We start from the raw sequence: 24,990 nt of genomic DNA on the forward strand, positions 1-24,990 counted from the left end.
TTCGCGAATAGAATTTTTTCTACTAATTAAGATTTTAATTTTCACTTTAAAAATTTATAAACCAGCATATTGTCTTTTGCACGTCTAATCAAATTTCAGTCCCGTGCTTATTTGAGAGATAGTTGCCCAGAAACTAAAAGATCCGCGAAGTAGTTTCAAGCGGATTTGAAGGCATTATTTTGAATTATTTCACATGCCAACAATTCTTTTATCCTTAGAAATAATGTATTATCTTCGTTTTTGGGATGCCATTTACATGCAGGATTATTTTCTCTTCCGCATGCCATTTTCACACTGTATTCTATAACGTAAAAGGCCAGAATCACATAATTTGTTAAACATGTCCAAGCTCTTTATCTTGGAGAAGTCTAGGTCAAAACTTTCTCTTAAATAAGCTTTGTTAGACACATCCAAACTGAAATGTACAAAAATATAACTTACCGCTTGTATACGAGTACAACAGTAACCACGACAACAATTATGACCAGCACCACTGTGGTAGAAACGATGACAGCAACACCAGTATCTACGGTATTGAAATCAATTTTGCATAATGCAGTACAATATGTATATATCACATAATCAATTGGTTAAAATTAAGCACTACAACTTATTCACCGATGAAAAAAAAGATGTCTAACTCAAAAGTTTTAGATACGAGAATGCACTTTTTTGTCTTAATTAACCCTCACACTGCTGAATTTCTATGATGAACTGGTCCATCGTTCAATTTCGGCAATACCATTTATCATTCAAAGAGGTGTTCACTGAAAATTTACTGATCTGCAGGCTAATCTTGGTCTGCACTGGTCGCAAAGGCAGAATAACTCGCCCCCAGCAGGCTAAAGATTAAATGTTACTGTGAAATCACAAATGTTCGTGGGAAACTAATTTTCTAGTATATCGCGGGTGATTCAATTGACGAAATTAAATCATAACGGACGAGAAAAAACAGTTCATTGATTTTTTGTTCCAAATATGAAATTCCTTAATTCATATCCCATAAAACAGCCGTTTTGGTCTTCAATACCAAGAAATTTCTTTCCGACGAAATTTATTTCACACTACACATTTACAAGTTGATATATTTTTGCAAAACAAATGTATAAAAATGTAAAATTAATCATTAATGTTCAAACATTTCAATAGTAGTTTGTATATGTGATAAAAGTACAGTCATTGGAAGTATTGTTGGCAGCTTTGCCTACTTAAAAAAAAAGACAAAAAAAAAAAAAACACTGCAAGTTTGTCCTCAGTTTTCAGCATTTGATTGAATACCGCGCCCCAAAACAGAAAAGTTTAGTTGACATAAAGTTATTGAATGATTGCATTTTCTCAGTATATAATGTTTAAAATTTTCATGGGCCAAAACATATAGCGAATTTCATAGGAAAATATATTTTTGGTCAGTGAATTTATCCTTAGCCGGTTGGCGGCCATTGCAGGTCAAGATCAGCCTGCACGTCCATGGTCTGCACTGTTCGCTATTCAGTCAGTAGATTTTCTGGGAACACCACTTTTATTTAAAATATTGAACTAATTTGCAGGCCGCAGTACTTGTATCTGGTGGTGACTGTGTTGTTTTGGTGACTTTATTCTTGCTTGACGTAGTTGTGTCTATCGACCCTGCAACATATCAAAAAATGGATACATCATCATCTACGACCTGTTTTCTTTATAAAATCAAAATCATTCTCCAAACACACTGAAGGTGCATGAATCTTATAGTTACTGTGATTCACCTTGGCCATAAATAACCAGATTCTACTGTCAGCGTCAGTAGTCGAAGACTCAATGTGAACTATTGTGATCATATTTTTTCCGCCTGTCCGGTCCGTAAACTATAGCTGTATCTTATTTCCAGTAAACATGTTATGGTGGTTTCGTATAAAGACAAAAATATAATAAATTGCAAATTATTTACGTTAATACGTGTGCAGCTATATAATTTATGTCATAACTCGCTATACAAAAATGTTTCTATTCGTTTACAGTAATTTATTTAAGCTCGACTGTGATGAAAGCTTTGAATCACTCTCGAGCCGGCTTCCTGGAAAAACAAACAGTACTGGTGTCATATGAGAAGGCGTGGTCGTGATCCCTGTAGGGCTCGAATCCCTGATCCCTGGGTTGAGCGGTCTACACCTTAACCACAAGACCACCGGTTCCCTTAAAATGTTTGTATTAAGGTGTGGTCAGTCACGATAAACTGTCCACTGTTTTGACAATGTACTGACACTCTGAAGAAGATAACTTTCATTCTAGGAACTTACTCCCTACTCCTGATCAAAGCGTATATCTTATTTTCATTCAGTTTTGGTCAAGTACTTCTTTCTCTGCTTTTGTAGAATTTAAGGAAAGTTCACAGTTTTATTTGATATTTCGATATTTTGGAGAACTTACTTGTTCTTAAGCAGCTTATATGATTGCAATTTATGGACATATTGCGCTTGATCACATTTGAAACCATCTGCATTTAACCACGATGATGAAGCATAATTATAAATTGTAAAATTAGCGTCTCAATAAACACATAAGAAACTGAAATAAACCTTCTCATCCTCGCCTGCCTCGCTTATACAATAAATGCAACTTTTTGTTTGTTTGATATACTGATCGGTTGTAAACAAAAAGCCATACCTTTTTCGCATAACACTCTCTTCGTTTTATTTTCTCTGGTAAAATGCAGGTAGAAGCCGCTACTAAGATATCCATATCTGATATCACTGTTCATATATCCACCTACATGAAACGTATGATTTGTTCATTTAAAACGTTCGGAGATACACAGAGAAAATTGTCAGACAAAGCATCGTTGAAACAGTAAGGCTTCCATCTTTTATTTTCGAGGAAGAGATGCAAATTATGGCGAGTACTGCCAAGATCAATTGTAAAATAAAGGTTTAGGCGATCATCTTAAAGCAATTAGTTCTTCGGCACAGAAGCCGAGTAATAATTATGGACTCAACCAGACACATCTTTAAGTATGTTTGAATTTTGATAGTTGTAATCATACAGATACCTAAAACATGTGTAAAAAGAAATTAATAAACTTAACATATTTATTTTCAGTCATATTCCTCTACAAATGATACCAGTGTGGTACTAACAGATTTATAAACGGGTAGGATGTGCCTGGTCATTGTGATCAGAAGGAATGCCACAGCAGTTTATTGACCTTTTTTACGCTATACGACGCAAATTTATATGCTCTACATTTCTATGTCATATGCCTTTCTAAATAGGTGACATTTTAATTAAACGAGAAACAGCGTGCGCCTACGTCAATATAAACGTCACTTAGTTTTCAGGTCTGTCTGGACATCTGTCCTGAGGGCACCTGCGCATTGGGCGGTAACGAGGCTAGCCGAGTTACCGCCCATGCGCAGGTGGCCGAGGGACGGATATTTCTATTCGATTCGTCAACACAAGAGTGATATTTTTTCTTGCATATCGTATACACATAAGCTTTTTATTCTGACAGATAATTTTACTTGCATACCGTATTTTACAAATAATAGAATAAATAAAGCTTTCTTTTTAAGACTCTTTCTTGTAGTAGACTATGTATACAAAGCGCGGGAAATTAACGTCCGTAAACAGAAGTGACGTCATGACACAATAACAAAGTTTCACTTTAGTTTTATCGTTTGTAACGTAACGGCATGTCCTTACCATAAAATAACGTATTTTTAATCGAGAAATATACCATAAGGAACGGAGAGAAACTATCAAGATACCTAATGTTTTCATATAAACAATATATCAATGCATGGATCGCTAGTTGTCATTAACGGCATGTTCTAATCTCTGGCCTGGCCTGGCCCGGCCTGGCCTGGCCTGGCCTGGCCCGATGAGCCCAATTTCCGACTGAGCCGGGCCAGGCCAGGCCAGGCCAGGCCATAGATTTCAATTTCGTGAAAGTGATTTCTATAGCATCTTTAAAATCTGACTTTTGGAATAAGTTTGGATATTTTAGACATTATATAAATACATTTTGAACTCCCACTCTGTAAAATTATACACATGGGAATAAGCCTGTAGCTAACATAACTATTATGTCTAATTTAAAGGTGATGCCTGATTAATTGTTATGACTATTATCAGGGGATCTCCACCTCAATTGACCCTTGACTGGTGGTTTGGTTTTCCCCAAATTGAATAACCTAACTAATTTTATTATTTTGTCTATTATTTAGTATTGTCCGAAATTATTGAACTAGCAGTCAAGAATATATTTTGTATGCTTCCGTAAAAAAAAAAGTTGTGCCCAAACATAAATAAAAATATAAATATTGAAAACCAAATAAAATATAAACATTTCTTTACTGCCAGGTCGTACATGCAGATAAAGCTGTGCTGACAAAACGTTCAGCTACCAATCTCGGGACTGTCAGTTCGAAACACCTGTTTGACCATTTTCGTTATCATTAGCTCGACTATTCGAAGAATAGTCTAGCTATTCTACTCACCCTGGCGTCGGCGTCGGCGTCGGCGTCGGCGTCGGCGTCGGCGTCGGCGTCACACCTTGGTTAAGTTTTTGCATGCAAGTACATACAGCTATCATTTAAAGGCATATAGCTTTGAAACTTATTTATTCTTTTTCTAGGTCAATTACCAACCTCACTGGGTCAAGTTCCATAACTCTAACATGTATTTTGAGCAAATTATGCCCCCTTTTGGACTTAGAAAATTCTGGTTAAAGTTTTACATGCAAGTTACTATCTCCAAAACTAATGCAGATATTGAATTGAAACTTCACATGTGTCTTCGGGGTTATAAAACTAGTTGATAGCACCAAGTCCCATAACTCTGACCTTCATTTTGGCCAAATTATGCCCCCTTTTGGACTTAGAAAATTCTGGTTAAAGTTTTGCGTGCAAGTACATACAGCTATTACTAAAAGGCATATAGATTTGAAACTTATTTTTTCTTTTTCCAGATCAATTACCTACCTCATTGGGTCAAGTCCCATAACTCTGGCATGTATTTTGGCCAAATTATGCCCCCTTTTGGACTTAGAAAATTCTGGTTAAAGTTTTGCGTGCAAGTACATACAGCTATTACTAAAAGGCATATAGATTTGAAACTTATTTTTTCTTTTTCTAGATCAATTACCTACCTCACTGGGTCAAGTCCCATAACTCTGGCATGTATTTTGGCCAAATTATGCCCCCTTTTGGACTTAGAAAATTCTGGTTAAAGTTTTGCGTGCAAGTACATACAGCTATTACTAAAAGGCATATAGATTTGGAACTTATTTATTCTTTTTCTAGATCAATTACCTACCTCACTGGGTCAAGTTCCATAACTCTTAACATGTATTTTGAGCAAAATATGCCCCCTTTTGGACTTAGAAAATTCTGGTTAAAGTTTTACATGCAAGTTACTATCCCCAAAACTAATGCAGATATTGAATTGAAACTTAACATGTTTCTTCGGGGTTATAAAACTAGTTGATAGCATCAAGTCCCATAACTCTGATATGTCCCCTTTTGAACTTAAAACTCTTTTGATATTTAACATTTTGGGTAATAATTTCCAGCTTCTGTGACAATATTTCGAATAGTCGAGCTTGGCTGTCTTATGGACAGCTCTTGTTTTTTTTTTAAATTTCCTCTGTAAACTTAGAATGCAGGAAAATTATCACTTATCGTGATTATTGTTCATTTATTGAAAGAAATACACAAGTATTTGACATTCTTCTACATACAAGTTATTGCCATAAAATGTTGTAAGAATAAAACCAGTATCAATAACATGACATTATATTGATTTAATGAAAACAATCTGAATTGAAATCGAACCCACGGTAACATGTGTGAAAGTCGGAGAACTTATCACTACGCCACTGTGCCATTGGTAAACTTTGCATGTTATTTTGGTCAATTTAGATATTTTCAGGTTACAAATATGATGTAAAATAAAGAGTGGCACCTGTCAATACTAACGGACAACAACTTTCAATTTCTAAAATAATGCTACCTCCGTTCTAGAACCTGGGATAGTATGGTGCGGGGAAGCGATATATAAATTTTGTAGTTTAGGTTATACACATACTGAATATTTTTGTAAGATTGTTTTTATATTGATCTAAGTATGTGGAAAAAAAATCATACAAAGTCTTGTGAAACAGGCTCAAGAGCATCTTTTAGCATGAAATATATCACTTAGAAATAACATAAACACAATGCACCATTATTTTTTTTGTGCAAGAAAAATATCAATAATCTAAAATGCCAACACCCTGACAATGAGTTAGAGGTCCCACAATTAATGGATATTATTTTCATTACTCTTCCATAAATTGAACATCAGCTTAACTAAACCAAACACATTAAAAGTTCAACTGAACAGTTAAAAGGTCAGCTAAGGATAGTAGGGACACAACCTGTTATTACAATTCCCAAAGAGATGTGTTCTCAGTGCATGTAAATATGGCATGTTCTAATCTCTGGCCTGGCCTGGCCCGGCCCGGCCTGGCCTGGCCTGGCCCGATGAGCTCTATTTTCGACTGGGCCGGGCCAGGCCAGGCCAGGCCAGGCCAGATTTTATTATACATAGAGAAATGAATGGCATAAAATCTAAATATACAATTACAATAGCAGGCAGTATTAACCTGCATTGTTTACTTGCTGCATGTCAACCAGTCCTCTGGAGAATCATTAATTAGTTGTCATTCATCTTATTTGAAATACAGATTTGCACTGAAGAAAATGGTGTAACTAAATGATAACTACCCATTTTTTCTGTAATCAAATTATTTAAAGTCAACTTTAACACTTGGTTTTAAAACTAATGGCTAATTTCATTGATAAGTTTACCTGCTGCAATATAACTGAATATTTACATGCATTGAGAACACATCTCTTTGGGAATTGTAATTACAGGTTGTGTCCCTACTATCCTTAGCTAACCTTTTAACTGTTCAGTTGAACTTTTAATGTGTTTGGTTTAGTTAAGCTGATGTTCAATTTATGGAAGAGTAATGAAAATAATATTCATTAATTGTGGGACCTCTAACTCATTGTCAGGGTGTTGGCATTTTAGATTATTGATATTTTTCTTGCACAAAAAAAAGAATGGTGCATTGTGTTTATGTTATTTCTAAGTGATATATTTCATGTTAAAAGATGCTCTTGAACCTGTTTCACAAGACTTTGTATGATTTTTTTCCACATACTTAGATCAATATAAAAACAATCTTACAAAAATATTCAGTATGTGTATAACCTAAACTACAAAATTTATATATCGCTTCCCCGCACCATACTATCCCAGGTTCTAGAACGGAGGTAGCATTATTTTAGAAATTGAAAGTTGTTGTCCGTTAGTATTGACAGGTGCCACTCTTTATTTTACATCATATTTGTAACCTGAAAATATCTAAATTGACCAAAATAACATGCAAAGTTTACCAATGGCACAGTGGCGTAGTGATAAGTTCTCCGACTTTCATACATGTTACCGTGGGTTCGATTTCAATTCAGATTGTTTTCATTAAATCAGTATAATGTCATTTTATTGATACTGGTTTTATTCTTACAACATTTTATGGTAATAACTTGTATGTAGAAGAATGTCAAATACTTGTGTATTTCTTTCAATAAATGAACAATAAATCACGATAAGTGATAATTTTCCTGCATTCTAAGTTTACAGAGGAAATTTTAAAAAAAATGACAATGAAAATGGTCAAACAGGTGTTTCGAACTTACAGTCCCGAGATTGGTAGCTGAACGTTTTGTCAGCACAGCTTTATCTGCATGTACGACCTGGCAGTAAAGAAACGTTTATATTTTATTTGGTTTTCAATATTTATATTTTTATTTATGTTTGGGCACAATTTCTTTTTACAGAAGCATACAAAATATATTCTTGAGTGCTAGTTCAATAATTTCGGACAATACTAAATAATCCTCAATAGACAAAATAATAAAATTAGTTAGGTTATTCAATTTGGGGAAAACCAAACCACCAGTCAAGGGTCAATTGAGGTGGAGATCCCCTGATAATAGTCATTACAATTAATCAGGCATCACCTTTAAATTAGACATAATAGTTATGTTAGCTACAGGCTTATTCCCAGGTGTATAATTTTACAGAGTGGGAGTTCAAAATGTATTTATATAATGTCTGAAATATCCAAACTTATTCCAAAAGTCAGATTTTAAAGATGCTATAGAAATCACTTTCACGAAATTGAAATCTATGGCCTGGCCTGGCCTGGCCTGGCCCGGCTCAGTCGGAAATTGGGCTCATCGGGCCAGGCCAGGCCAGGCCAGGCCGGGCCAGGCCAGGCCAGAGATTAGAACATGCCTGTAAATATTCAGTTATATTGCAGCAGGTAAACTTATCAATGAAATTAGCCATTAGTTTTAAAACCAAGTGTTAAAGTTGACTTTAAATAATTTGATTACAGAAAAAATGGGTTGTTATCATTTAGTTACACCATTTTCTTCAGTGCAAATCTGTATTTCAAATAAGATGAATGACGGTTAATTAATGATTCTCCAGAGGACTGGTTGACATGCAGCAAGTAAACAATGCAGGTTAATACTGCCTGCTATTGCAATTGTATATTTAGATTTTATGCCATTCATTTCTCTATGTATAATAAAATCTGGCCTGGCCTGGCCTGGCCTGGCCCGGCCCAGTCGAAAATAGAGCTCATCGGGCCAGGCCAGGCCAGGCCAGGCCAGGCCGGGCCAGGCCAGGCCAGAGATTAGAACATGCCGTCATTAACAGCACGAGAGTCATTTGGCATGGGGGTGCTAGATGGGTTTTGCCGGCATGGGTTAAATCACCGGAAACGCCATCCCGGGGTGCAAGAAATAACGTTGTAGAACTTTTATACAGCATTTGTCAAAAATATCTAGTACATTTTATAGGCAGACACCAATGAAACATTCCATTTTAAATAGGCAGTTTAAAATCCAGGTATTTTGTTCCAAGAGCCGTATTTTTTTTTGAAAGACAGTGCAACTTGTTTTCAGGCGTTAATCAAATGAAACTGCCAAGTAGGCCTACATAGTTTATAGTATATTTTCACTGGTTGTAGGCGCAAATGGGAATATCTGGTTCGAATGTCACTGTTTAGGTGGCAACAACTGAGAAATCACCGGACACCTAGTCCGGTATGCAAAAAATTCACAAATCAAAACATAACCAGTAACATATAACGACTTATATAGAAAAGATTTTCATACTTGATGTTTCCTGACGTAGCTTGTAAATAATTTCCATTTTAAACACGCCTGTCCACACTGACTTTTCTTCGATTTTTTTTAGCGATGATGCAGTTGAATACGATATAGGATACTTTCTCCTCTGAAAGCATTGCCTTGCTGAATTTACCCATTTCCCACTTTTATCAGGTACATATTCGGTACTATTGCCTGGAACCACAAGCCAGAGCAGTCACACAAAAATAATATTTTCCGAAATGTAATTTAGCATGATAGCTCCGTTATAATGTTCAGGCACATTTCAGAAGTACAATGAAACCCGTGCTAAAGACTTAGGGCAGAGACCACCTAGTTGTAAAGACCACAAGTTTCTTTTCAAATCTAAACATTTTTACCTCTAAATAAAAATCACCTGTAAATAAAGATCACTATAGGTGGTCTTCAAAGATAGGTTTGACTGTGCAACGAAGTGCTTTCATTATGCGATAATTCCTCTGTGTTTTACAAACCGATATTAAAAACATCTGAAATAAGTAATAGTTATAGTATGTGTGAGAGTGTGTTACCAGGATATATCAGAGCTAGGGGTACATCGAGGGTGTTTTTCTCTGCACATATCGTCGAGGCCGGTAGGCCGAGACAGATATGTGAAGAGAAAAATAACGAGATGTACCCCTAGCTCTGATATATCCTGGTAACACACGAGCACTACATATTATAACTGTTTTATCGCATAGTTTATCATTAAAATTTATATATCATTTTCATTTAAATTTGTTTATTATCATTTTTACTATTTTGATTCCCTTTCTGCGCCTCGCTGACTGAAACACTAAAACTTCTGTTTTAGAAAATGTGTTCCCCAGATAAAAGTACCCAACAAATTTCTGCATTGGTTTTAAATCTTTGCATTTCATTGGCCAGACATATTGTAAAACTTGTTGTTTTGTTTGTAAAAAAAATCAAAGAAAAAGAAACATTTGAGAAATCTCAGAATTTCATATATTTCATGTATTTCTGAATTTGGCAATAACTATCAAGTTTTTGAAATATTCTAGTTTATTTATTCTTTTACTTTATAAATGTAGGTGTTTGTGACAATTCTTTCTCTGTGAACTGTAAATTGGAGCTAAAATCATCTTTTCTTTGAAAGGAAAAAATTATACTCCCTTGATAGGGCCTCAATAGAGAAAAAGTGTTCCGATATGTAACGGAACAGTTTTACTGTGCTGATATATATCGGAACACTTTTTTTCTTATGAAACTCCATAGAGATTTCCGTGTTGATATATATCGCAACAGTTTTGTAAGATATCAGCACAGTTTTGTAGTAATAATGTGTGTTACTATGTATAACATGCTGCAAAGATCAAAGGAAAATTGCTGCACTATGCGATAATATATTTAAAAACATTTTTGATCAGAAAATAAACTTTGACTTAACAAGTATTCTTTTTTTCTAGCCTATTAATGCATGAAAACAATTTTCGCAGAAGTATGAATTTGTTGTAATGTATGACGACTTTTCATTTTGAAAATGTCTTTTGTAACGGCTGTCAAACCAGGATACCCATTTAATTTCTTCTTCGTGACATTTTACTCAAGTAAGAGAAAAATACAGTAAAGTGTTGAAGAAAAAAAAAAAACTGAACGTAAAGTTATTCAGGGTGATGAAGGCGGTGCCATATATAGGCGTTTCAGTATGTAAAGAACATTCATACCTTTGTGAAGAAATAAGCTTACAATTAAATTTGAATAACTTTAAATCATTTGAATATTCACTGCTGATACAGCTAATATTGTCCACTGGTCTTAATAGTTGTCGACCGTGCGTCATAACAAACGTACAGAACCTAACGACCCATTGGTACATCAAGGTGTTATTTGCCTTCGTTTTTCATGTGATGCATTAATGGGTCGAAATTTATAATTCTAACACGATCCGATTCATTTTCCTAATAAACAAAGAAGACTGTAAACAGTGTATCATTATACGACAATTCACTGTTCTGACGTCACAATATTACGTCATAGCGTTAAACGGCATATAGCGGCGCGCTGGAAAAGAAACCGATTGAAAACGGACAAATATTTAATAAATGCCGTCAAGGATGTACTTTTAAGTCCTTGGTAACGTGTTAGAATCGAAATAATATATCTCACTTAGTGATTTGCTCTTGAATAAATCATTGTTTGTCGTTCAAATGCGTATTATTATATCACTCGGGCTATGCCCTCGTGATATAATTCCTTCGCATCTGAACTCCAAACAATGATTTATTCAACGACAAATCACTGGATGAGATATATTATTTCTTAAATAAAGATGCAAATGTAACAAAATGCTGTAAAGATTGCGAGATAATTACCAGAACTGCAAATTGCTCCGTGACTCTTTTCACAACTTTCCCATTTAGACGTTCCTTCCAAAAGATTTCTTTTGAGACAGTTTGCGTAATTTCCTTCCTCAGTTGATTCTGTGGATAGTTCGCCGATTTTCACTGAAAGTAGAATGATATTACAACTATTTAAAAATTGCTCTTACTTTTCTGCGCAGATCAAGGAGATGTATTTTTCTTATGATATTGTTTTGTCACTGCCAGGATATTATTGTAAAAGATTAAATGTCTAGAGAGGAAACCAAAATTCTAGCATCCAACTATCAAACTTTACAACAACATTAACTTTGAAACTAATGGTGTGTTAATTTTGTGTGAATGGCGCTTATCTTTCAATGTTAGACTGAAAATTTCCAGATTATCAACATGTAAGTTAACTACATGTAAAGTGACAGTAAAAATAAATAATTATGACCGTTCGGGTTGATCTTGTATAAAGACATATAAGTTTTTTTCCGATGCTTTCCACCGCAAGCAACCTTAACAGGCTTTTCACAGACAGCATCACAATGGGAATGGAGTAGATCGCTGCCGTTCCACGTGGGAGGTATAATTTCAAAACAACAACACTGAAAATGAACAATTTGTTCAAATGAGGAAAAGGTTACATTTGATCTGTATCAATGTTTATTGTTATTAAGTGTTTTTCAACTTTTACTACATTTAAAGATTAAATAAATCAACCAAAGGTTAAAATTGAAACTAAAACAGCCTGCTTGATAGATTTATTCCATCCATGACGATTTCACTATCAATATTCCCTTCTTTTATACAAACAGGGAGTCGCTAATTACTTAGAAGAATGTTGTTCGCTGCGTACAGTGTATCTAGTCTGTGCCGAACTGTCTGAAAATACGAGATTGTGATTTTTTTTGCTATATTTGACGAAATGGTGGTGTGTTTTTTTAAAGTTTACACACTTAACCTCTCAAAATCCTGGTAACATTTTTTATCATCATTATTTTTGCGGCCATCTTAATTTCAAAATGGCCGCCTCAAATTATGTTATTTTCCATTTTCTTACCGATTAAATTTCTCTAAAATGTACTGTATTCACTTTGTATGTTACATAAATGCTAGAGTGTATGAAACAAGTTTAAATGGAACATTTAATTCTATCTTGTGTTTTTTAAAGTGGAGTAATTTGTGCTTAAAGGGAGATAATTCGCTTGTAATGTTATAAATTTAGTATTATTTGCAATTTCTTCAAATAACAGATATGACATGAACAAAATACATTTTTTTTATACAAAATATGTCTAAATCAACCATACTATATGTCTTTTAAGTTAATCTTTACAATTTAAAGCATAGCGATAACATGATAAAGACAAAGTAAAGGGAGGTAAAAAGCAAAAATGTGTATTTGCTTCTTGGCATCCTATATTATTGAAATTATTCAATTATCAGCAAAGCGATTGCATTTATTACATTAAATAAGTCAAGGTAAACTTTGTGTGTTATCAGTATTTATCTTTTGGTTTAATAAAAAGGGAGATAATTACAAAATGTGAGAAATATATCCAGATATTTTAGAATGAACATTCAAACTGTACCAATTTTTCTCCATTTTCGAGCTGCAGTTATGACATACAATGCTTTATAATAAAACTTTTAACTTGAATAAAATAAATAGTAAATACCGGGAAGTAATTTAAAGATAAATTGTGGTTATTATTATCAAATGTTCATTTTGTGGTGTTATACTTTTATTAAGTGGCGGCTGTCTCACAGCAATGCATGAATGAATGGTAAAAAGGCCTTCCTTTACCATTCAAAACTGGACATTGACTTTCAAATCACTTTGCCATCATTTATGTGGGGCTGAAATCCTTCAATTGACATAAAATTATTTCAGGTAAGTTAGCAATGCAACTATTTACCGAAGATTATTGGTTCTACCCGTGCATCTGACCATGCCTATAATGGCGGGCGCCTAGGCTTTGCCATATTTCTAAATTGTTTTGGTGGGACATAAACCCTAAAATTAAACAAAACTTAATGGCCCACTTCTTGAAGACACTCTTTTATGTTGTACATAATATATATGTGTAAAGTTTTACTTCACATTGACACAGTACTAGATGACCAGTTAGATTGTCAAAAATAAAACATTACTGAATAGAACTTTAACATTTCCCTTGCTTTTAAAAAAGGTTAAGTTTCTTGTTTAACTTGGGTAGTCGACGAAAGTCCCCACCTGGAATGTATGGAACAACTTATTTCCAGCCGAGCCCACGGCAGGCGTCATATTTACCTCCCCAGCATCCAGTCTAGGCCGATACTGCTGGAAACAGCACCAATTTAAGTAAAACACCCAGCACTGAACACTAGTCGGGATATCAGCTGCGACCGGGAATCGAATCCGGACCGCTCGCGTTGTAGTCCAACCTGCTAACCACTGCGCCCTGACTCCCTTTTCTTGCATAAATGGTTCCAGTTTTTAATACTTGCAGTAAGTTATTTACATATAACTGGGTATTCAATTTGTATGTCAATAACATCCTTTTAAAATGTAGAAAAAGTTCAACATTAACTGGACCAAGATGAATGAAATATGATTACAAAAGAGGACCAAAGGCGTTGAATTTGGGAGAGTAAAGTGAAGTACCAGTGTAAAACTCGGTGATGCTCAGCCAGAGTCATTATGTCTCCCACCACACACTGGTGTGGGAAACATATTGATTTACTCCTGTCTGTGCGCGCGTGTGTGTGTATGTGTGTGTGTGTATGTGTATCTGTGCGTCTGTTACAAATCTTGTCCGCGCTCTAAGTCAAAGATTTCTCATCCGATCTTCACCAAACATGAAAAAAATGTGTTTGACCATTTAGTCCTCGGCCAAGTTCACTAACTAGCCAAATCGGCCTAGGCACTTCGGAATTATGGCCCTTGAATTACCGAAAATCGGCCTTTTTAATGTTGTCCGCGCTCTAAAGCGAAAAATTCTCATCCGATCTTCACCAAACTTGAACAAAATGTGTTTGGCCAGAAGTCCTCGGCCAAGTTCGATAACTAGTCAAATTGGCCAAGGCACTTCGGAATTATGGCCCTTGAATTACCGAAAATCGGCCTTTTTACTCTTGTCCGCGCTCTAAGTCGAACAGTTCTCATCCGATCTTCACCAAACTTGAACCAAATGTTTGACAATAACCCCTTGGCCAAGTTCACTAACTAGCCAAATCGCCCGAGGCACTTCAGAATTACGGTCCTTGAATTACCCAAAATCAGCCTTTTTTTCTCTTCAAAGGTATATTTGTAGTGAGTAAACAGTATGTAAAGACTGACTTACTATTTAGATGATTAGAATGTTGTGGGAGACATGCGCTTTTTTCAAAAGCAGCTCTAGTTTTTAACTAGAAATGACAATATTTATACATATCAGCAGGTGTAGTAAAACTTTTCCTAATCTCAGGAATTCCATACAATACTAAAAGACACATTTTAGATGTGGTTGCTTACCATTTCTTGATACCACAAGAGGTCAAGGAAGTAAAGGCACTTCAGTTTTGTTCTGCGGCATTTTCTTTTGTATATTCAACTCTAGTCTCATCAAAAAGTCGACATTTCAAGAAATAGTTAAACCACACTGGTAAATACAATATAGGACGGAAGTAGATTTGAAGATTAATACTAAGGTCTAACAATGTTATTGCCATATCTACGGTTGGCAAGCCATTAAGTTTGCTTTGTTGAACAAATGTTTACATGTATTTAATTAAGTGGTAGCGCTCAAAAATGCAATTTTTCTTCATAAAATGTTATAAGGCCTTGTTAAGGACTCATTCATTGGGTGATTGTAATACTTAAGTTCCCTTTTTGCAACTGTTAATACTCAGTTGTCTGAAGATATTGGGTTAAATAAGACTGAACTCATCAGGTCCCGAAAGAACACATCAAATGTTTCTGTGTGTGAACAGTATATCATTTTGTAGTTAAACTGCAGTTTGACTGATACCTTCCATAGTACAACAGTGGATTTCTAATTCATATACATGTCTGTGACTATAATAGTTACAGTTAGAATGAAAGAGTTATCAAATACAGCGAGTGTGTGAGGGAAAGGAGTGGGATAGAATTCGTCATAATTCATACAGATATGCTTATCTATATTCAAATTTAGAATGCACACATGTTACACCAACAAGTTCATATGCTGAAATTTGGCTATTAACAATGCTTGTTTGTGTAGGCTGCAAAAAGTTTATTAAAGTCAGATATTACTTTTATACTTAAAGTAATTCAAAACTGCTAATGCTAATTCATGTTGCCTTCTCCAACAGTATCCCAGTTTATGACACTATCATATTTTATTTGTAGCTGGCTTCCTGTATTTGATTTTGGAAACGCTGTACTCTTACATGTAAAGAGTGTTCTAGTTACGATGGTGATGTTTAAATGAAAAGAAAATCAGATAACAACTCTAATTTCATAACAATTATCCATATTTGTGTTTTCTTACACTATAATAGGTATTCATTGCAGCAGGTACTTTTTTCTACATCCTGTTAATCAAGATTTATAAATACAATGTCTTTAAATAATTGATACTATGTTTAAGATGAATATCTTAAGCATGTATTTGGATAAATATACTATTTCTTTTAAAGAATGACCACATTTTACCATTTGAAAATTAGATGTATAAAAAAGACGATTTTCTGCCTATAATTTCATTTGAAAATTATGTTTTTCATGTATATAAAATCAATATTTGATTAAAACTTAAAAAAAACCCTTATAAATACAATCCTTTACTATTTAGAAATATAAATTTCCATTTCTTAATTAGAAAAACAGGTTTATTTGAAGATTAGATTGAATATATATGTTCATAGTAACTGAAATATAGCAGCCATTTTGAAATTCAAGATGGCTGCCACACAGATGGCCGAAAAAAATGTTACGAATAGAATTCTTAAAAAGTATCACATAAGCTGTCATAAAAACATAACTTTTCAAAATATAGGAAAAAAATTCACAGGATTACAATTCGCCACAGACTAATCTTCGAAGGAATCCAAGATATGCAGATATACTCTGCGGCGGCTAATCAATTATGCGCTTCTCACTTCATATTTTTTCAAAATTTACAATTTACAGTTTACAGAATATACCAAGTATGAGGGAAGTTCAATAAATACCTGGAAAAGGTGCTGTTATTTATCCGCATATCGACAAAAAGCGATGGAACTTATATATAACGTAGATATAAGAATGGTTTAGTTGATATTTTAAAATTATGTTTTCTTTCGACGAATAGGAAGTAATCACTACTCCCCATGGCAACGTCGGATGACGTAAGCTGGCCCAAATTTGTTACTTTTTCCCTATATTGCTTTGGCTAAAATGTTACTTGCCAATTACTTATTTTCGAAGTATACATTTTTCATAGGTGAATTACTATTTATGTGATATGTAAGAGTTGCACCAATTACATCAAATTATGAATGTGACGTCATTTGAAAATCTGGCAGGCATATTGGTTTTGTCAAGCCTAAAATACATTTTGAACCAATAACATATTTTTTTTGCTTTAAATAACAAAAAACTTTGGGAAAAACTGCTACATTTGTAAGGTATATAAGGCGAAACAGACAATGCCCTGAAGAAAACAACATTTTATCAGCGGTATGAGAGGATTAAAGGAGAGTTTCACTGACTACTTGCGGATCAGACAATACAAGACGAGAATGCCACGTTACGTTTTGAAAATTGAAGAACTCCTTGATAATACTCGGGGCATCGAAGATCAGTGTCCCATTTCATTAGTATCACACTGGAAATTCATATGAAGACTCTTTATTTGTTCTTTAAAAGATGTAGAAAATGTATCTAATAATAAGAAACACCTAACAACCTCTTTACACGATATGTTTTGGTTATTGTTTGAAGTATACAATACAGACACTAAAACGAGATGACGAGAAAGTTGGTTACTTATTCCTTATTCCTTATTCCTTTTTTCGAATAAGGAATAAGTAACTAGGTACTTTTTGTTACTTATTCCTTATTCGAGTTTTTTTCATTTCTCGGAGAAAACAATATGACATGTATTCAGAACACGTTTAGTAGGTCTTAAAGTGAAAAATTTAATCATGCTGAAGAAAACGTTAACGCGATGACACTTTATTTTGTTGTAAATTTGTGTGTTACTTATTCGCGTTTGAATAAGGAATAAGTAACAAAATGAATCCAGTTACTTATTCCTTATTCGACTTTTATCATTGCTTGGCGAAATAGATATGAGATGTGTTCAGAACATGTTTTTGTAGGAGATGAGACTTTATCTGGTGTTAATGTGTCTGTTACTTATTCGCATTTGAATAAGGAATAAGTAACAAAAAGTACCTAGTTACTTATTCCTTATTCGAAAAAGGAATAAGGAATAAGGAATAAGTAACCAACTTTCTCGTCGTTAAAACGAGAAACAGCGCGATAAAATGGTAGTCGCATAATGGCGGATCTCAGCTTTTTTTGTTGCTTTATAGCGCTATTTCCCTTAATTTCATATCAGTGTTTTGCTGAAATCACATGACAAATATATGCCTGACATTACAGAAAGATACCGTGGTAGCTTAGATTAAAATACTCAATTACAGCAATTGCTATATACTGAAATTAAATCTAAACAGGACATTGAAAAATGTACAGTCTATTGTTAGTATATTGCAATCTGTTTCAGAAAAGTGCATACCTAAACGATTGTTTAAGCCTTACATAAAGCCTTCTTGGAATAGTGAGCTTACTGAGCAGCACAATCGTATGTTAAATAAAAGGCAAACCTGTATTAACGAAAATAGGAGAAGATACACAAACTGTGCAAGTCATATGAATTAAAAATCAGCTAAAAGAAAATTTCGACATATGCATCGAATGTATGTAACAGGATATACAGAAAAACTAGAACATGAGATAGACACGGCTGCATAAATAGATAGTAACGAATCCTGGAAATTGAGCAACAAAAAATGCAAAATGAAAAAGAATGATCCTGTTTTTGAAATGGGTTTCGATGGCAAACTGTACAGCGAACCTAGAGACATTAATGAAGTGAAAATTTAAATCATGAATACATTTCGAAACCAACACAGAATTGTTCAATATTACCGAATCATTTAAAACAGTGCTTTTTGAAAAGATTAAAATACTAGATGAGGAGATGGTCCGATAACAGTTGAAAACATGTAAAATGGAATAGCTAGCGAACATGATCAAATTAATTATGAGCATATTAAAACGGCGGGAATGTTATAATATCCGTAATAACAAAACTATACCAAAGCATGTCTGACTTTATGCACGTGCCCGGCAACCTTAAAAAGGTGTTATTACTACACTATACAAAGGGTCAAATAAAAGCAAAAGAGACACCGACAATTATCGCGCTATATCACTGTGTTCGACAATACTCAGTTATAAATATGAAAAATGTATATCACATATTATCAACCAGCAACTACCGTGAAAGTGAATGCCATGCAAGGTGGTTTCCAATAAAAATTTAGTTGTACCATGACATCGCTGTTATTACGCAAAACTGTTTACATGTTTTCTGGACGCAAAACAGGCCTTCGACAGAGTTTCACACCCAATATTAATGTTAAAGCTCTTCAAAACGGGGAAAACAAACACATTTAAAATTATTGTCAAAATGTTTGGAAATGTACAAAATTGTGTTAGAACACAAGAGTATTCTTCAGACTGGTTCCAGATCCAACAGGGAACTAGACAGGGCCAGTGAATCAGTCCATTTTTGTACCTAATTGCTATGGTTGTCCCACTTCCGCCGACGACATGGTCCTGACGTCACTTAGCAAAGCTGGATTAGACAGTCTAATGACTATGTGTTACGAAAATTCGACAAAGGAACACTATTTATACAATGCTAAGAAAAGTACATTTATTATGTTCTAGACAATCATATTTTACTTTTTAGCAAAAAGATCAGATATAAGCATTTTAGAGCACTTTTAAAACAGGTATTTTGAACAACCCTCGTTTCGTTGTATTTACATTGAATTGTTAATAACATTGCAACTTAGATGAAGTACACAACACTTCGAACTTTTAATCTTATTTACCGATGTATCAGCACAGACATTATGTTATATATTTAATAAAATCTTCAAGAAGATCCATGCAGACAAACAAAATTATTGCAGACTCGGTTTGGTTGAGTCTGTGCATGAGAGGTGATGTAAAGTGCAACACATCTCACGTCCAGTAGCATTAGCTTCGTTAGCTAAAGCAGAATTCTATTACATAGATATTGAAAGGACTCTCTGACCCCAAAGAACAAGAAAATATAACAACACAGACTCCAAGTACGACATACGCTCCCTAACGAGCTAGACCCTCGCAGGGCTCATTGCAACCGGCAACCGATTAGATGCGAGAGGCATTTAACAATAATACACGGATTTCAATCGCACTTTTTGAAATTAAGTTTTCAAATTGAATAGATAATTGAACTGATGAACTGAAATGCCATAGACATTATACCTTGTTCTATACAACTAGCTTTGGTTACGAATAAAAATAAACTACCTTAATATATGATCAAACATAAAAAATATTTCATTCATATGTGGAAACTTTCTGAATATTTTCTAGTATTGTTTATATATATTTATATCCTATTTTACGAAACAGATAGCTAGTTGGTACAGTACGTGTGCATAGCTACTGCATACCTTTTTGTCCTTAGCTAAGCCGATGAAATTTGACCCAATACATTCTGGGTAGCATCGGCGAGGATCCTTATCAATATCGTCTGTAGAACATTTTTGGCCTTCAGGAATTTTGTTTTCTGCCACGCATCCTTCAAATGAGTGTAATTTTCAGCAGCATATTGCATTGTAGAAAATTAACATTTTAGTTCATATGTACAGATAATATATATATTCACATATGCTATCAACAGAAACTCTTCTCCGTCCTGAGCTTTTCGGAAAGAAAGCTTCAGGTCTGTTGGGTAGGGTTCGAATCAGGTGAGTGTTAAGTTATACAAGAATGTATCTATACATTCAACATTCCTTATGAGATAACCTCTTTAACAAATGTATTTTGCAAAACTCTTAACATTTGATTAATTCGTGATGATACTATCAGACCCTAATAGTATTCTAAAAATGAAAAAAAAAAAAAAAAAAAAAAGAAAATCCAGCATAAATGATTCTGAATTAAATAGCTCTCTCCTAAGTTTAAAAGTCCTCTTCGCGAAAAGGGCTCGTAGACTGCTTACCGTGAATATACTATCACTTACCAATATATTCGAATGCCATATCAGTTTTATAATACCCTATCCATATACTGTCGTCCGAAGCCTGCATGCCAATATCGTTATCTATTTTCAATGAACATTCATCTCTATTGTCCAAGCATGAATCAATTTCAGGCGTTGCAAATCGGCATTGTTTAGACTGATCAGACCAGACTGACTTTCCTTCTGATATATAATAGGAAGCTTAAAAATAAAATCATTCCTCATGAAATAAAATAGGGTAAATATATCATTACCTTGTTCATCATCGATGTACCTTGATCTGCAATGTTGCATTCGGTTCATGTGGATTTTGCCAGACCTAGAACCCACGAGACGGTTGCTCCTAGTGTGATCCGTCCTGGTAAAATCCAAGACAGCCGAATGCATAATTGCAGATCAAAGTACTGTTTTCATTACCATTTTATCACACACACACACACGCGCGCGCGCGCGCGCGCGTGCGCACGCACACGAGCACACATCTATTTCTAATGGTATATTAGTCGAAATTGAGTAATTACAGATAAATAAGACACATGGAACGTCAAGACGTCATCATCATGTCTTTTTCCTATTGAGCATTTTCCGTATTCGATGGAAGCTGAATACAAGGTTTTGTATTCGTTGATGAAACGCATTCTGTATTTGAGACAGGAAATTCGTAGGTATATAATAAAACAAGATATTAATTAACTAAACATTAGTGCTTAACCCCGCCAACTCACCCCGACCAGTGTATAGCATATACTAGATCAAAACATGTAATGTGATTTATTGTTGCTTTTTCACAAAATCCCCTTTTACAAACACAGAAATTGAATTAGATCTACTTGTACTTACAAACTTACACACCAAAGTATTGCATTTGTAGTACTTATTAATAATTAAAATAGAAAATTTAGGTTCATGTGAAAAATGAATTTTCAATTCATGATTAACTTCTGCTACTATTACTGCTATTTCTACGGTTGCTGCTCCTACCCGCTGCTACTACTACTACTTCAACTGCTACAACCACTGCTACTGTAATTGCGACTGTTGCTGCTACTTTAACTACTACTACTACTACTACTACTACTACTGCTACTGCTACTATTATTGCTACTACAGCTACTGCTACTACGACTACTGCTGCTACTACTACTACTACTGTTACTACTATAGCTACTGCTACTGCTGCTGCTGCTACTACTACTGCTTCTACTACTATTATTACTACTATTGCTACTGCTACTGCTACTATATAGTCCTTATAAACTCGTGACGTAGTTAGATCTATCACTTTCATTTCATTTTCAGTACGGACGATTAGGGGAGGTAACTAGAGTCACAGATTGGACTACTGCTACTGCTACTACTACTGCTGCTCATACTGCTTCTGCTGCCGCTATTGTATATGCTACTAGAATCTACTGGCTTGAGCCGTTATGTTTGTAGTTCTCATGTTCGCAGTGTTAGGCTACTATCTCCTTACTCGTACTTCGATATGCTTTATCTTTCCACCACAGGGTCAATGTGTGCTTGCTTAGATTGCGTTTAATGTGCCTCAGTGCTTCAATGGATTTCATTTTACATTTCTTTTATTTGTAACAGTCCAAGTTTAGGGTGAAAAATCGATATATTCCGGGGAACCTTATAAAAGTATTAGGCATTGATACATGGTCCATCAGCCGTGTATCGAGCAATTTTCTTGAACAAAATAAACATATTTCGGTTTATAGCTCTACTTATGAAAAAAATCTCATTAGTGATTTGTAATTGAATAAAATCATTGCTTTGACTGAGTTCACATGCGAAGGAATTAGATCTAGATTCTATATCACGAACGCATGCACTGCCCGAGTGATATAATATTAGATCTACGCATCTGAAGGACAAATGAAAATTTTATTCATGAGATATATTATTCGATTCCGACACGTTATCAAGGTATATTATTTACATTTTTGAAGATATTCATAAATAGTTTCCTATTTCTTGTGGTTTTCTTTTACAGCGCGCGGTTATGACGTTTGACGCTATGATGTAATAACTGTGACGTAGGCCTACAAACTGTGTGTGTTGCATAATAACACACAATTTCAGTCTTCTTAGTTTAATAAGTATAAGTTAGATAATACATAAAAGTGTGTTACCGGCTGGTATCATCATGCGCGGGGGAATCTCAGGGAACTTAATTTGGGTAGCAAACGAGCCTCGTAGAGGCGAGTTTGCTATCAAATTACGTTCCCTGAGATTCTCCCAAGCATGATGATACTCGCCGGTAACACACGCGTATGTATTGTCTAACTGATTTATTGCATGATTAAAAACAGTAAACTGAACACATTTTTTAAATATCTTAAATTTAAAATATTTAAAAATATTTCCCCTCTTGAGCCTCCCTTAGAAACATTTCATGGTAAACCCCCAACTACCATATAAAAGCCAGAAGATGGCGCTGGGCAGGTTTTTTTTAATATAAATTATGCATGCTTCACATCAGAGATCCCTTTTTCAAAATTTTAAATAAACTACTGAAAAAAAAGTTATAAAGAAGTGCATAAATACGCATTGAAACATTCTTTATCAATTGGTGTAATTGTTTTTCAAAACAAGAAGTTGTGAAATAGAGTTTCAAAAATAATTTAAACTAACTGCTAAAAATTTGAATTTGCCGGGGGGGGGGAGGCGCTAACGAGGTCATGAACCCTGGAGAAATAGGGAATGTAAACAAACCCCACGTGGCTAATTTTATCAACAAACGTTTCATGTATCGATGAAATTAACACCTAGAGCATATTGTAAAGCTTTGCCAGAAACGTAATTTGAATTTTTAAACTGAATAGAATATCATAATCATTTTTGCAGTTATATTTTTATGTTATTTAAAAAATCAAGTTTTAAATCAAGATGTAGAGAACTAAACTACAGAAATACAGTAATAAATTATTTCAAATAGCTTATCATTTTCAATACCTTATCACAGCAACACTTGCTAATTTGTGTGTATTGTTCTACACCCCAGACAGAGAAAACTGTGAGCGATACCTGTGTGCAACGGAATTTAGAGCACGGCTAACCGTGGCGATACCAGAATTTAGAAAACACAAAACTTCAAAGGAAAATGCCGCAGTCATGCAATAAAGAAAGGATCGGACCGTGTTAGAATTCTCTACATTGAAAAATATAGGAACATCTCCTATTTATAAGTGACAACAGACAGGACTACCAACTTCCGGTTTCAGTCTGAAATATTGCCATGGAAACTACTAGATCTAATCTGATTTCATGCTTTTTAGCAGTGAAAAATTATGAATAAAGCACCCGTTCTACTCAATATTGTGCAGATAAGTAATAAAATACGATATATTCACCCTGAACTTTTTTAACACCACCACGAAAGCATATTTTGACCAAATTAGGCCCTACTGACCTTACTCATTTCTTTCGTACGTTATGCGCACGCACGAACGCACGCACGCACACACGTATACACACACTAATGCTTGTGTGAGAAAACGGAATCTGTATCTATGTTTTAATATTACCAATGTTATTGTCAACAATGCATAAGTACATACTGACATATATATTTAGCGTTGTGTAATCTGATGAATTTAATTTCTGTTAGGAAGGTTATTTGATGCCGTGCCGGCACTGCCTTGTTCTATATATGTATGTGGCAATTTCCCTGCATGAAGCAACACTACAACATTTTTACAAAATACTTTATCTTAATGCCACATCACGACCATGCAGAGACAATATTTGACGTGACATGTCATGAATTTTTTAATTTCCCTTTCAGCCAAAATATCAAGTCATTTACATTCTTACTAAAATAATAAATAAACTCACCTAAAGAATCTGTCATATGTAGCACAAATAGGAAGAAATATACACTTTCAGTGTAGGGAGACATATTTCCAACTGTGTTAAATCTATCTATTTTGTCGTAAATATTACTTTTCACATCCTTAATCAATCGAACAATATCCGGCAGTTTATCAATAATTTAAACTTTAAGGATGATTTAAAGGACAAATTTAAATATCAAATCATTTATTCATGTTCATGTTTTAGGCAGTATTCAACCACTTTGCACTAAATGTTTGCTTTTTGTCCGCACCGTTTTATACGTTATCTTGCACGTTG

The 24,990-nt window shown here is 34.5% G+C and overlaps 1 protein-coding gene across 1 annotated transcript; it reads right to left on the minus strand.

The window, feature by feature from the left end:
• Window positions 1–441: 441 nt before the first annotated feature.
• LOC128553499 (uncharacterized) lies at window positions 442–24,845 on the minus strand (the record flags this gene model as incomplete). Its single annotated transcript, XM_053534674.1, has 9 exons — window positions 24,694–24,845; window positions 20,854–21,054; window positions 20,282–20,409; window positions 12,003–12,156; window positions 11,558–11,689; window positions 9,210–9,398; window positions 2,641–2,742; window positions 1,558–1,626; window positions 442–526 (listed from the first exon to the last, which is right to left on the minus strand). Coding segments are annotated over exons 1-9 (1,124 nt in total), but the record flags the coding sequence as incomplete, so codon positions are not given.
• Between the last annotated feature and the right edge of the window lie 145 nt (window positions 24,846–24,990).

This window comes from Mercenaria mercenaria, unplaced genomic scaffold, assembly GCF_021730395.1.
Source record: "Mercenaria mercenaria strain notata unplaced genomic scaffold, MADL_Memer_1 contig_3893, whole genome shotgun sequence".
NCBI classification, from domain to species: Eukaryota; Metazoa; Mollusca; class Bivalvia; order Venerida; family Veneridae; genus Mercenaria; species Mercenaria mercenaria.